At 35.4% G+C, this 19766-nt stretch overlaps 1 protein-coding gene across 2 annotated transcripts in view; it reads left to right on the forward strand.

The window, feature by feature from the left end:
- Window positions 1–19766, forward strand: part of LOC123683162 (synaptogenesis protein syg-2-like) — a 554553-nt gene that overhangs the window by 299032 nt on the left and 235755 nt on the right. For both annotated transcript variants that reach the window (XM_045622065.1, XM_045622072.1), the window contains exons 2-3: window positions 1833–1977; window positions 13977–14185. In XM_045622065.1, coding sequence (XP_045478021.1) covers window positions 1833–1977; window positions 13977–14185 — 354 coding nt within the window. The remainder of the gene's footprint in view (window positions 1–1832; window positions 1978–13976; window positions 14186–19766) is intronic.

The following is a 19766-nucleotide window of genomic DNA, read 5'->3' on the forward strand; positions in this document are numbered from 1 at the left end:
ATCATCGCTGATAAATAATTCTAAATTAATATATTCTGTATATATAAGGCCAATTGAAAAGTCCCCTGTTTGCACAGATGGCGGTAATATTGAATCCATATGATTTTTAGTTACTACCAACCTTCAAACGATAGGTGTCAAAATTTTACAGCAGTCCGACCATTAGTTTGTGCAAAGCACTAGGAAATTTAATCATCATTGATTGGTATGCTAAGTTTTAACGTGGTGAAATGAGCACCGAAGACGGCGAACGCAGTGGACGTCCAAAAGAGGCTGTCTCCGAGGAAAAAATCAAAAAAGCTCACAATACAATTTTGAATAGCCGTAAAGTGAAGTTGATCGAGATAGCAGACTTCGTAAAGATATCATCATTTTCATTCACGAATATTTGTACATGAGAAAGCTGTGTGCAAAATGGGTGCCGCGCGAGTTCATAATCGATCAAAAGCAACAACGTGTTAATGATTCTGAGCAGTGTTCAAAGCTGTTTAAGTTTAATAAACCTGAATTTTTGCGTCGATATGTGACAATGAATTAAACATGGCTCCATCATTCCACTCCGCAGTCCAATCTACAGTCAATTGAGTGGACTGCTCACGATCAACTGAATCCAAAGCGAGGAAAAACACAACAGTCAGATGGCAAGGTTATGTCATCAGTATTCTGGGATGCGCAAAGTATAATTTTCAGTGATTATCTCCAAAAGGCCAGACCATCAACAGTGGTTATTATATAGCATCATTGGATCGTTTAAAAGACGAAATCGTTAAAAACGGCCCCATTCGAAAAAAGGTACTGTTTCATCAAGACAATGCGCCATATCACAACTCAATGAAAACAATGGCAAAATTGCATGAATTGGGCTTCGAATTGCTTCTGCATCCACCGTATTCGCCAGAGTTGGCCCCCAGCGACTTTTTCCTTTTCTCAGACCTCAAAAGAATGCTCGCTGGAAAAAAATTTTGCGCCAATGAAGAAGTAATCGCCGGAACTGAGGCTTATTTTGAAGCGAAAGACAAATCGTACTACAAAAATGGTATCAAAAAGTTGGAAGATCGCTATAATCGCTATATCGCCCTCGAAGGCAACTATGTTTAATAATAAAATCGATTTTTGCCAAAAAATGTATTTTACCATGGTAGACCGGAGATTTTTCAATTGGCCTGTTATTGGCAAAATATACGCTTATCATTTTTGATACTACCTCATTTCATCCTGATTCTTAGAAGACACAATCTTAACTGAAATGCTAAAAGTTCAGGAGACGTCCAACCTTTATCGAGGCCACCATTCAACAATTTGATCAATTGATTTTGGCATTGCTGTATATAAAAAAATATTTGTTAAGTCCTGAAATTTACACAGAATAGGTAGAATAAAAATACATACATAATTTCCTGACTACTTCAGAATCATAAAATAAAAAACCTTCATTGCTGCTTTATTGAACTCAATATAACATTTTTTCTGCTTAAATTGGAAGGATGAACAGATTTCATAAATAAATCGAATACCCACTTCAATGAATGTCGTTTCCTTATTAACTAATAATATTCCCAGAATCAGGTAAAAATCTGAACTGAAGTTCAATTTCCGCCTCCTTTGATACATCGAACTTATAAAGAAAAATCAACATCGTCCTCAGTGTATATATTAGACACATTTTCATCCTATGAAAATTCTTTACCCGCTATGAATTCAGATCGATATTCCTCATCTTGCTGAATCTGTTTCTAGGAAAATTCATTAACATGAACCTCTCTATATAGCGTAGAATATGCGCCATGTTATACGCGATAAAGGCGAAACTGATGATTTTTTTTTGTTTCCAGAGAGTGCCGTCTACGAAATCGAGGCTGTTCAGGGTGGGATGGCGAAGCTCCCCTGTAACATAACACCAACAGTGCCTGGAGATAAGATGCGTATAGTCATTTGGTTCAAAGAGGAGGCAAATAAGAAGCGCGTTCCAATATACTCGTGAGTATACAATGTTTATTATCAATGGTGGTAACCCCGCCGCAACATTTTTTCATCCCATGAGTATTCTGATCGATCTCGACCCTTTGCCGAGCCACGCATTGCTGAAGAGCATCTTGCCGCTGTGGAGGTTTTGTTCTCTCTACATTGCGAATGGAAATTAAGAAATAACAATGTGAAATGGGATACGAAATTTCTGTGAGGAGTGAGTTATTCTGGAAAGAGTAATCATGAGGTACTAGTGCATTTTCCCGATTCACCGGAACTGAAGTCGAAATCGGAGTTTCAATTATGATTAATCAGAATCAGAACCGAAATCGGAGGCAAAACATGTTTTTCTAGTTTAAAAATAACACAAATATTATTTCGACTCTTTGATTTCACTATCAAATAATCTAGATCTCCCATTTTTTTGGTAGTTTCGATTTCTTCGATTTTATATTTTTTTTTGGCGTGCTGAATCCGAATCTGAGTTCTTCACCAAAGTTCCGTGATGGAATTTCAAAAATAACGCAGAAAAAGTCAAGAAGTTTTATTTTTTTGCAGTTTTTTATCAATGTTTTTTTTCGTTAATGATCTTTCTATACAAAAACAAAGTATATAAAATGACCTTCTAATTTTTTTCATCAATTTTTCTTGTTCGATAAACCATTCTGCTTCAAACGATAGTTAAAAAATGGAGTATTGTATCTGTCTCTGCAGAAACCCACATTTTGGAGTAGTTTTGATTTTTTCGATTTTATATGTTCATTTTTTGTGGTTTTTTGAATATATCTCGGAAAATATTGATTTTTCGTGAATGACCTTTCCATACAAAAACAAACTTAATGCCTGCATTTTTCTTTCATTCAGACTTTTTATCCGATAAACCGTTTTGACTCAAACGATAGTTGAAAATAATTTGATCTGTCTCTACACAAACACACTTTTTTCCTTCCTAAACTTCAATTTTTAGAGAAAGGCATTTTCAATATCAATTTTATGAAATATTGTTGATTTGTTCATATTGATTCCAATTAATATATTGGAGAAATAATTCCGTCGTAGTATTTATACAATAGAATACCTACTCAAATTCACAAAAAATCGATATGTTCCAAGTTATATGCATGTTGTTTTTGTATGAGCGAAAAATAGGTATTTTCCGATTTATATGCAAAAAACCGCCAAAAATGAAATTCTTCACCATTTCTCGTGTTTTTTTCAATATTCCGTCACGAGATTTTTGGTGGCAAACTTCAGATTCGAATTCAGCACCCAAAACTTCTCCTAAACTTTCCCGTAAGGGGCCTTTCTGAGCACAAATTGACTGGACTAATTCATGTGGCTACTGCAAATAACATGTTCAAAGTGTGGTGTCCAAATCTTTAATTTATTTGGTAGAGGTCCAGGTCATTTTATCAGAGTTTAAAATCTTTCATTTGTGTCTGGTTTATTTTCCATTTGTAATGTCAACTTCAGAGTGTCTATTAATGGAATTACTGATGAAATGCATGTATCTCTTCAAAATGATATAGGATGGGGCATATTGCTTCCCTGCTTTGTCAGTTTTTCTAAATCGCTCTAATTTCTTTAGAAATTGAGTATTTTAACATTCTTAACCTACGTTTCATAAGTTTCAGAACTGAAATCGGAATCGAAAGTGTAATTTCAATCGGTTCCGACTTATCGAAATCCGAATCAAGCTTTGTAACATCCCTAATATCGACTCATTTTTTAAAGAATTATGACAATGATGGGAGTTACAGCTCCTAGAAGATGACTAACAATTTCTACAATCAGTGTCCCAATGAAATTTGAAGTAGCAGTATATTTTTGATCGCTCTTTTACCAAAGAGATCGCTTTATCGTTTCATCACTATATGATTTTCGTATTTTTAGTAGTATTCTTAGGTAAAACCTCGTCCAAAACCATGAGATGACGAATCTGTCCTAAAATTGCTTTTTTACTACTATCCTGCTTTATAATACATTTCCAGCTTGGTTATTGAATTTTTGCAAGAACGAAATTTTTTAGTGACTACGTTCATCGAACTATAATCAATCATTGATTCACTTTTTTCGATATGTTTCCATTCACGAAGAGATTATTGAAAACAATGGTCGGATAAAACGCAATCTACATTTTCCGTACACATCGAACTCCAGATTACCACTGCATTTTCATCTCCATCATTTCAGTCTATCGACGTAACCCGCGTAGATAATCCTTCACTTTCTAACCCCATCCCTACAATATTGTTGTGATGGATAACACTTATATCCATTAGAACGTATTATAAATTCAGCTGAATTAACCCTAAATCATATTTAGCTACTATTCGGGCGTCGTAAATTTCCCGAAAATACTGGAAGAGAGCTATTGCCCTGGCTGCAACAGCGCTGAAAATCATTACACTATTTCAACGACGAGCGTTGAGCACTATTCACAGATTTTTCCATTTTAGTGGTCGCCGACTAACCGATTCATTTCTGCGATCCATTTTATGTCGGAATGAGTAATGACGGTTGTTCAATGCAACTATTACGTGTTAACATTCCAATTCTGTCCGGCATAGCCTCTGCATCTGCTTATTCAGAACATAATATGTGTATCTATGGTTTTAATGAATAGTTGGAAGGTCGTCGGTGAATACCTACCTGCCAGCTTTTAATGCTCTTTGAAAACGAATGTATTCAGGGGATAGTGGCGCCATTCGCGGTAATTTTCAGCATGATTTTGAATGATTCTGAATCTATTCGGGATTATCACTAATTGGCTTTATTTTCTTTAGTATGGTAATGGTTGATTTTGAGATTGCTTTCTCATACTGAGTGTCGTTTCGTTACAATGTTAGCAGTCATGACATAAAAAGGGAATTAAGATTCAGAAAACTTTAAACTTCAATCTCTTCCATAGTTAGGCCCCGTTAGTCTTTCACTGTCCCATCTTAGTGTTAGTCACCTCTGGTAAAATAATGAGTCGCGTTCTAGCAGGTGATAATATGCCAATTATAAATTGTTTGTATAACTTATAATTACACAATTTCTGTGTTAGCCGATATTTGACTTGACACGCACTTCCTAAGGTGCCATCTTCGGTTTCTTGTGTTTCCTCGGGGCTTCATCGTAGTTGCAAGCTTACCTTATAAGGGGGTTTTCGTTATTCTTTGCCTTGCTGAAGGTCTTCACATTCAGTTCTATCAAATAATTGTCTATAAAAATTTTATTTACAGATCTTCATTAATCCTTACGTTACTTGATGCAATTACAGCTCTTCTCAGGATTTTATTCTGCACGACTAGTAATATCGACTGATGGGTCTTTACCCATCAGTCGATATTTCGATATTTTATGACCGGCGTGTAGACACCGTATACCAGAACCGGGCATGATTGGTCATGATGGTGGACTTGTAGAAAAGAAGAATGTGGAAAAGATATTTTGCAAAGTAGCGATTGCAACGACGCCACTGTCACAGCTGGTGTAACGTGTATTTTCCAAATGAGCTTGCTATCAAGTTTCTCTCTCATACTTGGCTTGGTTTTTCTAGTTCATCTTCCTATCGAACATTACACTCCTCTTTCATCTGAAGAATAGTGTTCACTCCAATTATTATTCTCCATCGTGACAACTATGATTGAAGACTCAAGATGGCTTCTTGTTGATACTTCGTAGCCGCATTTGGACACCATAAACTAACAAGAATAGCGGTATTAACAGAATATCAAGTGCCAATGAAGGTTTTCTCAGTTTTCGATAGGACGAATATATATATAATGTGAACAGTTACGGTTAGAGCAGAGGTCCTTGCCAGACTTCGGCTGATAGTGCCCTTTCTAGAGACTCCATCAACGTTGGATCTGAACTTGTAAAAAAACAAATAAGGGACTATAAGTTGAATCAATGAAGTGAAAAACCGACTGGAAGCAGTTTGTATAGCAGTCGTTTTTGCCATACTTTATCAAACGCTTTGGCCACGTCCAAGAACTCACCCCCTGTGACTTGTTTTCGGTTAAATCCATCGTTGATTTGCTCCACTACTTTGAGCACTTGTTCGACAGAGGAGTGTTGGCATTAAAAACAGAATTGCTCCAACTGTATGATCTTGTTTTTTTCATTATTGTCTTCAATCTCTGACGATTTTCCGCTTTCGTTATCTTCCCTTTTCAAGAGAAAAGACTGATCGCTGATCGGGAGGAATTTGGCGGGCCTTGTGGATTGAAACCACGTGGGATTCTTCTTTAGGGGAGTGCCTTAGACCTAGCATAGCATTGACTATTTTCTTCAATGCTACTAAGAGCTAGTCTGAAAGTGCAGAATGTTGCTTGATACATTCAGAGAAGATCAGGTCAACCTACTTTGAGTATCTGGGATGTGAAGGAATGGTAGATCAGCTAGCAAGAGATGATGGAGCAACCGTCATTGAACAAAGACTTTCTGTGGTTTCCCAGCCAACCACCAGTCAATGGCAAATAAAGATTGGGAACAAAAGAGGATGCTTGCGTTCTGGCACAAGTTCAGTGGATAAAGACAGGCCTAATCGACTCGACGAGCTAGGCCAAAAAGGTTATATCGGGCAATAAAAAAATATTTGGGAAATTTTACTGTAAATCATCATCTACGGATCAAGAGAAAAGTTCCACACGATACCTGCTATTTTTATCAAGAAGTCACTGAAACATTTCACCTGCGAATGTGAAGCTATCCATAGAAAAAAGTTCAAACTGCTTGGCTCGTAGTTAAAAAAGAAACGAGTAACTAATGTAGCACCTAGGAAAAGATGGTGAAGCTTATTGCAACTATGTTGCCCGACAGCATAAAGAGCTGCAAAGCTCAAAGTGATTGCGAAGTTAACATGGCTTCATTGCCCCACCTATAATGTATTCTAATCAAGTATTCTATGCTACCCTCCAAGAGAACGTCCGGAAGAAAAGTTCTAGAGACTTGAAATTTTCAGGGTACGTTTATTCATGATTTGTTGTTTTTCAAGATTATAAGTGAGCTAAGCATTAATTATTACATTAATTGACATTAATGTTTTTGGATGAAGTGTGATCTGAAATTTCTCGGATATGAATTAAATCTTATGATATGTTTCTTTTATTGTGTTGTTGTATACATCAAAATTTTTTGTATTATTCCTATTTTTATATATTGACTATTAAGTATTGCCTTCTATTTGTAATATTTTGTTGAATAAAAAAAATGAAGAACTTGATAGTTAATAACAACAAATACAATGCAGAATTCGTGATGATCACTTCACTAGAAAACATCCTTTTCAGTATCTCCGAAATCATTCGCCACATCATATGCTTAAGTAGGGAATAAATATCTGGCTTTTTAAAGAACTAATGAGGGATTCTAATTTCTAATCATAGATGAGTATATTATTTAACATCTAACGAAGCTATAATAATTATCTCCGAATTCACTTGACGATTTGAAAGGAATCTTCGATTTACCCTCGTAAGAATGTTTTCAAATTGTCACATCCTATTCAAAATCCAGTAAAATACTGTAAAACACCTGAAAGCACATTCATTTTCTCGTTATTCTGCGCAACTCGCTTCGCTCTTCCGAAAAATTTACTTTTCCCAACTGGTTACACAAATTTCATTTCACAGAAGACATAAAAGAGAATTCCGCCACCAAAACTGAAGTTGACTATTCAAAACGCGTTTGAAAATATTTTTCTTATTGGTTATTTGAAAATAAATATTTCTCGCAAACATGATATATTTTCAAAAGAGATACATTTGTTAAAATATGCTGGTTTCACATTTTTTACTGATAAAATGCTGCAAATCGTGCTCAAAATTGAATTCTTCGATTGAAAGATATCCAATGAAACTTGGACGAGTTTCAACTAAAAACTGATGCGAATCTTTTCTGGTCAGTTACTTGGCTTTGTGTTCAATCCTTTTTCGAATACCAATCTTATCTTCCGCTTCTTGCAACAACATAAAGCTGTTAGGTAGAGACAAGCCCTCTACATGCCACGGTGTTTTATTTCGATCGTGTTCTAAGATATGCTTTTTCGGGTTCTGAACAGATTGGACCGATTTGTTCTACATGTGATCGTGGGTATTTCTGATTGTATCAGGATGTCCCAATGAACATTATTCTGTTCTCATAAACATGTCGATGTCTCAATGATATCGATGTAATCGGAGCAGAATATGTCGGCCAGAATGTAAGCTATGAAACTTTGTGAACATCAGGGATCACCACTAATTGGTTAGATGTCTCTGATTGATTGAATTTATTTCCTATACAACTTGTTGTTCGGCTGTGTGCGTTATCAAATTTTAGATTGAATAGAGTTGCCGTTTCATTGATTGAAATAAATAGATATTTATCAACTATGGATATTCCAGGAATTTTGTTTATTCAATTCAGCGATTCATTCAGTGTGCAGTATGTTGTTTGTACTGAAATATTAATCGTGTGCTATTATAATGAATCTTTCATTTCACTGAATAATTTTTAGTTCAACAATTGGCTATTCAGTTTGTAATCCGCGTATAGGCTTATTTTCTACTATAGGTAATGTCGGTTTCAAATATTGTCACTAAATTTGAATTCGGGTTGAATACCGAATGTTCAAAATAATAATATATACCGGGTGATTGTTTTAAGTTAAATGTGGGAAAGGAGGGTCAACTTCGGAGTTATAAAAGGCAATACTTGTTTTTTATAGAAGTTGGGTAAGAAGTACAAAGGTTTTGTACGAATGATTCGTCACAGATGGCTCTATGATCAAATTTGAATTTTACTTCCGACTTCAATGTCTTAGTTTTTTTTTTGAACCTTTCAGCCCTGATTTCTGAATTTCGAAGGAAAAAATTTTTTTTTCATCGATTTGGACGTTTGTTGTTGTCAACTAAGATATACCTAATCCATTTATTGAGATGGAACATACTGTTTTATTTAAAAAACGTTCACTTATGATAACAACAATTCTCAAAGTAAAAATTATTCGAATTTTGCAAATTATAGCGCATCAATGTTGACGTACACATATGTGAACGCCAGGGCAGAAAAAAATAATCATTCACATGAAATTTTAGTGGTAAATTGTTCAACTAATCAATCGAAAGTCGGCATGACAAAATTCGGGTTCGTTATTTGTCTATAGGCTTTTTTCAGCTCAGATTAAATAGAGTAGCCGTTTCATTGATTGAAAAAAATAGATATGTATCAACAATGGATGTTCGAGGAATTTTGTTTATTCAATTCAGCAATTCATTCAGTGTGCAGTATGTTGTTTGTACTGAAATGTTAATGAAAAATCGTGTGCTATTATAATGAATCTTTCATTTCACTGAATAATTTTTAGTTCAACATATGGGTATTCAGTTTGTAATCCGCGTATAGGCTTATTTTCTACTATAGGCAATGTCGGTTTCAAATATTGTCACTAATTTCTAAATCGGGTTAAATAACCAGCATTCAAAATAATAATATATACCGAGTGATTGTTTTGAGTTGAACGCGACGGAGGAGGGTCAACTTTGGAATTTTAAAAGGTTTCTTATTGATGTTCGGTATTCTACGATAACAAATACAAAAGTTTTGTACGAACATTTCTGCACGATTCATCACAGATAGTAATCGAATTTGAACGACTTTAATGTCTCAGTCCGTTCATCATTCACATGAAATATTAGTGAAAAATTGTCCAACTAAGCAATTGAGATTCGACATGACAAAATTTGGGTTCGTTATTTGTCTATACGCTCTTTTTCACGATAAAAATTCTTTCGAGGTCTGAGAACAGGAAAAGTCGCTAGGGCCAGATCTGGCGAATACGGTGGATGCAGAAGCAATTCGAAGCCCATTATATGCAATTTACCATTGTTTTCATTGATTTGTGACACGGCGCATTGTCTTGATAAAACAGCACCTTTTTTTCTTCAAATGGTGCCGTTTCTTAACGATTTCATCCTTTAAACGATCTAATAACACTATATAATAATCGCTGTTGATGGTCCGGGCGGTCCGGGCTTTTTGGAAGTAATCATTGTCACATATCAACGCAAAAATTCAGATTTATTGCACTTAAACAGCTTCAAACACTATTCTGAATCATTAATACGTTGTTGCTTTTGATCAATTGTGAGCTCGCGCGGCACCCATTTTGCACACAGCTTTCTCATGTACAAATATTCGTGAATGATATGATGTACACGTTCAGATGATATCTTCACAATCTCTGCTATCTCGATCAACTCCACTTTACGGTCATTTAAAATTATTTTGTGTACTTTTTTGATTTTTTCGTCGGTGACAGACTCTTTTGGGCGTCCACTGCGTTCGCCGTCTTCGGTGCTCAATTCACCACGTTTAAACTTAGCATACCAATCAATGATGGATTTTTTTGGTGCAGACCCCGGAAACTCTTCATCACGCCAATTTTTTGCTACAACTGTATTTTTTCCCTTCAAACAGCAATATTTCATCAGCACAGGAAATACTTTATTTCCATCTTTTCCAAATAACAATAGTAGCTACACTCACAACGCAATATCTCACAAACTAATGGACTGCTTTCCAATTTTTACACGTATCGTTTGAAGGTTACTAACTAGCATCACCATATGTGCATCAGACCGGGGACTTTTCAAATGGCCTAATACGTGCCTTTCTAGAAGTTCCAGAGAACCTTTATTCACTCATTTCCGGAAGCACTTCAACTTTAGGTTATGCCAAATTGTTTTCGAACTTCATGGCCACGATGTCGTAACAATTTTGTACCTAGACATATTGGACAGTATTTGTAATCAACAACTATTACTTCGGAGCCTCAACTTCATCTAACAAGCTCTAATGAAGTTCCAACCTGTCATAATTGTATTAATGCAATCATAATCACTAACATATCAAGCGTGCATCGCAGGGTGGCTCTCACCAGTGTGAATAACACACTCCGATATTAAACAAAGGTAAATTAATCGCTAACTTTCTTCGCAAGTTCCTTGTGGACATAAGCAATTTGCGAACATCGGAACAAATCCATGATTTGCACTTACAAGTTTATCACAAGTGAAGGAAGTTCTGAGAACTTGCCGTCGATAGAACAGTTACTCAACACAGCTTCTAACAATACAGCCAGTTCTGACCACTTCTTACTTTAATTAACAATACAGGCGCCAATTTAACTTTGGACGATGTTTCTCTTATTTGGCTACAAAATAAGGAACAGCCTTGATCCTTGTGGGGTATTGGAGCGGATATTCGGTCTGCTTTATTGACTCAACCCTTTCGACAACTAATTATACAACTCCTTTGTAGGCGTTCTTACAAAAAAATTAAGTTTTGAGTCGAAAATTGATGATTTCAAATGAAACTTCTTCAGTTCAATTGAAATCATAATCTTCACCATTACCTTCTCTTTGTCATAGGAGCTTCGTGATTTTTCTGCTTTTCCGGTTATTTCAGTGTTTACATTTGAAGTTTTCGTCTCATAAAATGTTGATATGTGTTCATTATGATAGAATTGAATTTTCAAATTCGAGAATGACGTAAAAGTTTGTATACACGACAGGTATCTGAAAATGTTCATTTTCAGGCGATTCACTAACCTTCGGGACATGAACGTCTACTTAATGCCCTTGGTACATAAATAACTACATAGGCTTACAACTTTGCTTCGGCCGTTTTTTTTTTTTTCAGAAAAAAATGGTCATCTTTTGAAGCGATCCACGAATGGATCCAATTTTTTATTTCTTCATAAAACCAGAAGTGCTGGTGGGCCATGCCGTGTGTCATTGATCGAAACAAGTGATAGTCCGTGATAGCAACGTCTGGAGAATACGGCGGGTGGGGTAGAACTTCAATTTATAACGTTTCCAAGTATGTCTTGTCCACTTTCGCAACATGGGGTCGAGCATTGTCATGTTTTAAAATCACTTTATCATGTATCCCATTGTATTGCAGCCGTTTGTCTTTCAATGCTCGGCTCAAACGCATTAATTGCGTTCGATAATGATCGCCTGAGATTGTTTCAGTCGGTGTATACAACTCATAACACACTAAGCCGAGTTTATCCCACCAAATCCTGAGCATGGCCTTGGAACCGTGAATATTCGATCTGGTCTTCAACGTGGAAGCATGGCAAGGATATCCCAATTATCTTCTGCGCTTGGGATTATCGTTATGAACCCATTTTTCATCTACAATCGCAATTCGATGCAGAAATCCCTTCCGTCCTAGCTTTGCAAGCAGCTGTTCACAAGCAAACGAACGCCGTTTAACATCTCTCGGCTTCAACTTGTACGGCACCCAATTTCCTTGTTTCCGAATCAATCCCATGACTTTCAGGCGTTTTGAAATGGCTTGTTGCGTCACTCCCAATGATCCAATTCTTGTTGCATTTGACACGAGTCTTGATCAAGTAATGCCTCCAATTCTGCATCATAGAATACTTTCTCTCTTTCCGCCGCAATGCTGGTCTGCGAAAATCCCCGTTCTTGAAGCGTTTAAGCCATTATCGGCACGTTCTTTCACTAATAGTGGCCTCTCCATAGGTATTCGAGAGCATTCGATGGGCCTCAGCTGAAGATTTCTCCATATTAAAGCAAAAAATTATACCCTAAGCAAATGATGAGATTTTGGCACGTAAGCTGACATGTTTAATCGAGAATAATGTTATGATGCATGCACAAATCGACTCATATTTCGATGGCATTATATGTTTACAAATAACTTATTGTATGACATCTACGATCTATTTATTTCGACTACCACTTACCGCTACAGCCATTTATTGCAAAACGGCGGAAGCAAAGTTGTACAACTTATATTATTATCATCGCTTAAATCTGTCGAAGGAACCATACAGGACGACACCACGCCAGAAGTTCATTTCCAATAGGATATTCGTCTAATAGAATAATCTTCCATCCACAGTTGTGAAGTCTCCTACTGTCAATGGGTTTAAAAACAGATTCAATGCATGCACTGCCAGAAGTCTCTAGTTTTTTTTTTGTTGATCTCATTTCTTTTTGTTTTTTTGTTGATCTCATTTCTTTTTGTTTTTTTGTTGATCTCATTTCTTTTTGTTTTTTTGTTTCGTATTCACATGAACTGTTAATTTTCTTTTGAGCTTATAGGTTCGACCTCAACCCTTCCTGATGTTGAAATAAATACAATAAAAAAAATAATAAAATAAATAAACTTTATTTAGCACTCGGCTATTGAGAACAATATAAATGTAATCTTATGTGCTTATAGGTTCAACCTCAACCCCTTCCTGATGTTGAAATAAATAAAATAAAAAATTAATAAAATAAATAAACTTTATTTAGCACTCGGCTATTGAAAACAATATAAATGTAATCTTATGAGCTTATAGGTTCAACCTCAACCCTTTCCTGATGTTGAAATAAATAAAATAAAAAAATTAATAAAATAAATAAACTTTATTTAGCACTCGGCTATTGAAAACAATATAAATGTAATCTTATGAGCTTATAGGTTCAACCTCAACCCCTTCCTGATGTTGAAATAAATAAAATAAAAAAATTAATAAAATAAATAAACTTTATTTAGCACTCGGCTATTGAGAACAATATGAATGTAATCCACTAACTTAATGATATTCTTCATAAATATAACTCATTAAACATTTTCTAAATTCTTTATGATTATTGCAATATTTTTTGATCTTTTCAGGTAGTTTATTGAAGAGAACTAATCCCTTGCTAAATGTGGATTTATTCATTAATGTACTATCAACTTTCTCTATGTAAAAATTAAAAAAAATGAAGTATTTCAAATACGGTAGTGAAAACAATTCTTTCAAAATGATCCCATCACATGGATACTCCTCAGGCGTGATCGTTGAAAATGCTCTCCGAAAAGCTATCAATAAACTGCTATCATTCTTCACGTACCAGGGATAATCAAATAATGGCCCGAGCCTCCGGAACGGCGTAATCCTTCTCATATCATTGTTTCAATCTCAGATCCCTTAGGAAAAGGTCACTAATCCTGTTCCCATTCTGTTCCAGATTCGACTCCAGGGACAAGGACTTGGAGGCAGGCAAACATTGGGCTGATGATCTCCTTCTAGGGGGTCGTGCACACTTTCGCTATCAGGAGGAGCCCGCCAAGCTGACACTGGACAACGTACGTGAAAGCGACGGCGGTGTGTACAGTTGCCGAGTTGACTTCAAGCAGTCGCCCACCCGAATCGTGAAAATCAACGTGTCAATCATAAGTGAGTGGAGATCAATATTTGTTCTTATTGTTGAACTAACAAGGACGGTCCCGCTATCGTGGCGGTGGCAGTTTTGTCGTTGACGGCGATAGAAGCATATTTTGGCTTGTCCAAATAGGCGCATTGTGACGTTACGGTAGAATTATTGCAATTGAATAAAGTTATGTGTACAGAATATTGTGAATGAAGTATTTATTCAATTTAAGAGGTTTCTAATCAAATGATCGCCTTGATAATAACTGAACATGTGGTTTAATATGTTGTTTATGATATTAATATTTAGGGAGCAGTTGAGAAACCTTAAGGTTCAACGATTTATAAATTTTCCACTTCCAGGTGAAGAAAACATTCTTTAAATATAAAGTACATATCATTATTCCAATCATTATGTAAGTTTCAATTGTAAAATGAATAAAATGTTGAATATTTGGAATATTTGAAACTTCAGACTGTAAATAACAAGTTCTTCTAATAATTTTATAAATAATAAAATATTGTTTCATATAAAAAAAACATAATCATGGGTCACAACTATAGATAATATAAAAACACATCATTTTGAAAACAAAACAAACCGCAATGATAATTGTCTCAACGGTAATTGTTTGCATCACGTTCGTTATCTGAATACTACTCGTGCATCCATGCTCTATAATTACTGCATATACGCCATTCTTCGTTACAAATATATCGATATGTTTCATTGCCGTGAATACATATTATGCAGTTTACTTGTTTGTACTCAGCTACCAGATAATAGCGAATAGTAAACTACCTCGCTATTGAATATTGATCATAGTATAAGCATTCCATTTGAGTTCAGTTCGTTTCGATCTCTTTCTTGAGCCAAGTCACGAGGTGCGCCCTCTCCCAGGAGTTTGGTGTTTCGTACCGTGATCGCTGGTGGACTTTTCAGTTAGGCTATCCAGCTATCCATGCCTAATACACACCCTCTCACACCATCATGGTGAAACAGGGTCACCTCTCCATGAGAGGTGACCCTGTTCCATTGCAACGAAACCTTTGAATCCGTTGGGGCCGAAGCAGCGTGGCACGAAAACTTACAGCGCCATATATGAGCTGACAGAGTCACTACAATTTTGATAGATAATAATTGTAACCCTGAAAATTTTTCCACAATAATATTCTAACACATATTTCACTTGACAATACAATTTCCTCCAGTAAGCACATTAGAGAAGGTCGATACTAATTGGGATCCTCATCTACCTGAGGTCCGTAAATATTGCAGTTCGAAATATTGATTGTGTATTCATTTCGAAACTACATATTTGATCGAGATCAAAACTTGTATTTGTTCATATTGAATAACGATTTCGATCTCAATGCAAAATTTCAAGCTTATCACAGCATAAGAACCATAAAAAATTCAAGAAGAATATTGGAAGAGAAATACCCAATATATCAATGATTACAAATCGGATCGGGTTTAGGTTTTTTATATTTGTAAAGACTAATTCACATTTCATTCAACTATTCCATACCATCTGCTTTCAATCAATTATTTTCAATAATAAATCCTTGGAACTGGTCGAAGAAAAAAAATTGAAATTTTTACAGATTACGTTATGGAATATACCGGGTGTTAAGAAAAACCTTTCAATATTTGGGAGCTAATTCTAGACCTCAAAATAAGTAAAAAGTTATATATAAACATGGGCCCGAAAATGAGCCGTTATTTTGGAGATATGAGTGATTTTAGGATTTCAATATTTTGACTAAGAGCCTAACCAAAGACAATAAATCACAGAAGTTATTCGATTTATTTTTTACTTTTAGTCTTCTACAGAAGATACCATATGACCACCGTCCATTTCAATGCATGAATTACATAGTTTTCAAAATATTAACTATAAGCGCAACCAAATACGATAAATAAACAGTTTTTTTTCTGTTAAAGGTAATTATATGAAATTCGTTGCATTTATAGTTCCGGAGATATGAATTTGGGACATTTTCATTCGGAATAAATGGTATATTTTCTTCTGATGTCGATATATATTGAGTTTGAAGAGGAAATAAAATACTAAATGGTAATATTTCAAGAGTTTCTGAAATTCCAATCGGATTCGAATGCCGCCTTTGAATATTCATTTAAATTTTTCGTGACTTTGATTATACCATTTCAAATTTTTTCACTTGAGTTGAAAGAGCAAATAATAGACCAACAGTAAAATTTTCAGTGTTTCGAAAATAAGAGTTCGCTTTGATTAAATCCCCTCTCGTACTACAGAGAGAATGGAATAAAAAGTGCACTATTGTGTAATTGGTAATTACAGTACAAAATCTCAAAAAAGAAACTAGCATGACAAAGTTCTCTCAGTCCCTGTTTGATCATAATAAGTCACAGTCAGCCACTAATAAAAAAACCCGCTCCAGTGTGACAGAGCTATAAAAGTAAATCTCCGCATTTTATAAATGCACTAGTCCCTTTCCAGTCCCGACAGCGCAAAAACAATCATAAAGTAAACCGGAATCAAAGAAACGGAAACCGAGATAAATTTAATCCCGAGGATTCCCGGAGTCGCAAACCCGATGAGGTAAGGACATCAGAGGTGGGATAAACCCTAATTGGGTTCCTGGACTCCTTGTTTTTCCCCACTTCGACAAATTAGCCGAGAGCCCGTATAAGCCCGCGAGAAAAGTCCCGAATGCATTCCTGGCATTCCCTAAATCGTCGCGGGTGCTGTCGTGTTCCCCGATTCGACAAATAGGACGAGATCGAGATGAGAAATGGGGCGGAAACTAAGTTTCGCGAGGATCTCGTAAATCAGAATTAGTGCCCGGATAAATTCCGGTCGGCACTTTGAATCATTTATGCAGTCAATGCGTCACCATGATATAATGTCAACCTCAAGTGGTTCCGTTCTAACGATCGCATGATTCACTGCGTATCTGCGACGACAGATCATCTCTGAAGGAGCCTTTATTAATTCTAGAGAATCGTGGAGTGGGGGAGATTAAGGTTTCGTCCATTATTGGACTCAAGACTCAAGGTTGTAATTAGGACTCGATCTCACTGCCTGGTGTTGTACTGTATTTAGTGAGGAACTATTCCGAACGGGCATTGCTAATTGATCACTACAGTCCATTCAGGAATTATTGACATCAAAGCAGGCCATGAACGTCTAGTCGCGGCTTTATTTCTGGTTACAAAAATATCACTAAAAATTGCTATGGTTCATCATAGAAATAACCAGTTTAAATTATTTTCATCATTTTTGTATCCCAAAGATCCTGAATTTTTGAAATTACGATTATTACGAAGGGACGCATACAGTTATGATTTCATAAATTGAAATTCAGATTATATAACGTAAAAATATAGTAAAATGCTATCTCATTTCAAGGAAATCCAATGAAGAGATATCTATTCATTTAAGAGTCGCCCATGAAAGATCCCATTGAAGATCATTAAAATATGCATATTCCTTTTCACCAAAGGCTCTTCAAAAATTGTTGCATTACTGATGGACACTGGATACCAACCTGCTTGCAAAATTCTTATCAAATAACTCTTATGGATCATTTCATCTGTGGTGTCTGCACTGATGAAGAGAACAGAAAAAACTGGTTGATAAATTCAAATAGTGCAGCTTAGTGAATGGAAGAGCCATATCATAAGACAGAAATAAAATTCAAAGAATCCATTTAGTATATGAAAAATTTTGACATCACAGTTGTACTGTAACTTTCAAAATTGGAACCAATTTATCAGCCGATGTGTAAATTACTTTCTAAAGTCACTATTTATTGAAACTGTTCATGACATGACATGAATGATTGATTAAACTTGTATGAAAAATATAGGTACTATTTGTACTTGAGTTTTCTGTTTTTTATTGAAATGCTTTTATAATATTATAGTTTCTATTAAATTACATAAATTATTTTGCCCATAACAGCTTTAACTCACTCACTAAAAGCATTTTTGCATGAAATTATTTTTAATTTGTGAATTTTAAAATTTTATTGCATTCTATTATTATCTTCAAGTGGGTAAGAGGTGAAGAAATTCTTGAAGTTACTCTTCTGAATATATTTTTCGATTAAATACTCAGTAAAAATTCTTTAAAGCAATTGGAATTTATTAGATTTTTGGATTACTCATTGAAGAACAAAAAACAGATATAACAATACTTAATTTCAATATAGAATATAAATAAACTATAGATGCAATGCCAAGACTTTGTTTAGCAATCCAATTATAAAATAATCCTCTCTTCATAGATTTATATAATCCTCATGGTCACCACTGTCAAAACAAAACATCCAGGTAAAAATCCAAATATCCAGCATTCGAAACAGTGCTCCTTCTACTTTTACCCTTAAATATACTTGAAAAACATTTTGTTTTCTTTCTAGAGTCCAATGTTGAATAATGCTGGCATTTTCAAATAACCAAGTTTCCTCCAGATAAATGAATTTCACATTTTGTTGCAAATATTCTCTGATTTCACCATAAAATCGTACTCAACTCATTATATTTCTCTGTTTATCAATAAGAATTTTCCTTTTATTAAGTGTTTTGAACTTGTAACCAATTGAGTTTATGTAATATTGTCTTTGATTGATTAAAATCCAGATGCTTTTTGGTCAAATTTCATCCAGACTGATATATTGGTTGCTTTTGGCTCGGCTTTTGGTAACAATCAAATCATTCAATGATTCTTTGAAGGTGAAATCGTATTGCACATGTTTTCTTCCACTAATAATCCAGGTTGTAATGACTTGCCTTCTTCTTTTTTCAAACAGTACTGTGAGAAATACTCAAATAAACTAATCAATGTGTGTTTGAAATTGATACAACTCTTAAGTTTCAAAATTTCTTCGATCAAAACCAATAACACAAACAAACTGAAATCTAACTTCTTGTCAATGACATTTCCAATGCCAACCCGAAATCTGCAATTCAAAATGTTACTGAATGAGCCAGTACCAACTTAATTTCGATTTTCCAAAGCCACCCGGGATGTCAATAATTCCTGAATGGACTGTACAAAGATTACGACTCGTGTCGAACGCAGCCGATGCGACTATTCGAGGAATCGTACAGTATTTGTGATCTATGAATAGGAGCGCGGGAATTGACGCATAGGGCAGCATAGAGCATTTTGAGTATTGGTGTATTATACACGACACTTGTGGAAGGAATTTGGATATATTATTCGCATCGAGATGAATTGGTGTTACCAAGATTTGATAATTTATACAATTCTTGAGGCTCGGATTCCAAAATTTCCTACTACTTAAACTTAAATCATATAGATGTGAATAACCCCAGCAGTACTCGATACCATCGGGGATTGCTTTTTGAAGGGAAAAAATACAGTTGAAGCAAAATCTTGGTTTGCTGAAGGGTTTCCGAGGTCTGCACCAGGAAAATAAGTCATCATTGATTGGTATGCTAAGTTTAAACGTGTTGGAATGAGCACCAAAGACGGCAAACGCAGTGGACACCCAAAAAAGGCTGTCACCTTCATCATCTGAACGTGTAAATCATATCATTCACGAATATTTGTACATGAGCAAGCTGTGTGCAGAATGGGTGCCGCGCGAA

The sequence above is a fragment of the Harmonia axyridis genome, chromosome 1 (assembly GCF_914767665.1).
Source record: "Harmonia axyridis chromosome 1, icHarAxyr1.1, whole genome shotgun sequence".
In the NCBI taxonomy this organism is placed as follows: domain Eukaryota; kingdom Metazoa; phylum Arthropoda; class Insecta; order Coleoptera; family Coccinellidae; genus Harmonia; species Harmonia axyridis.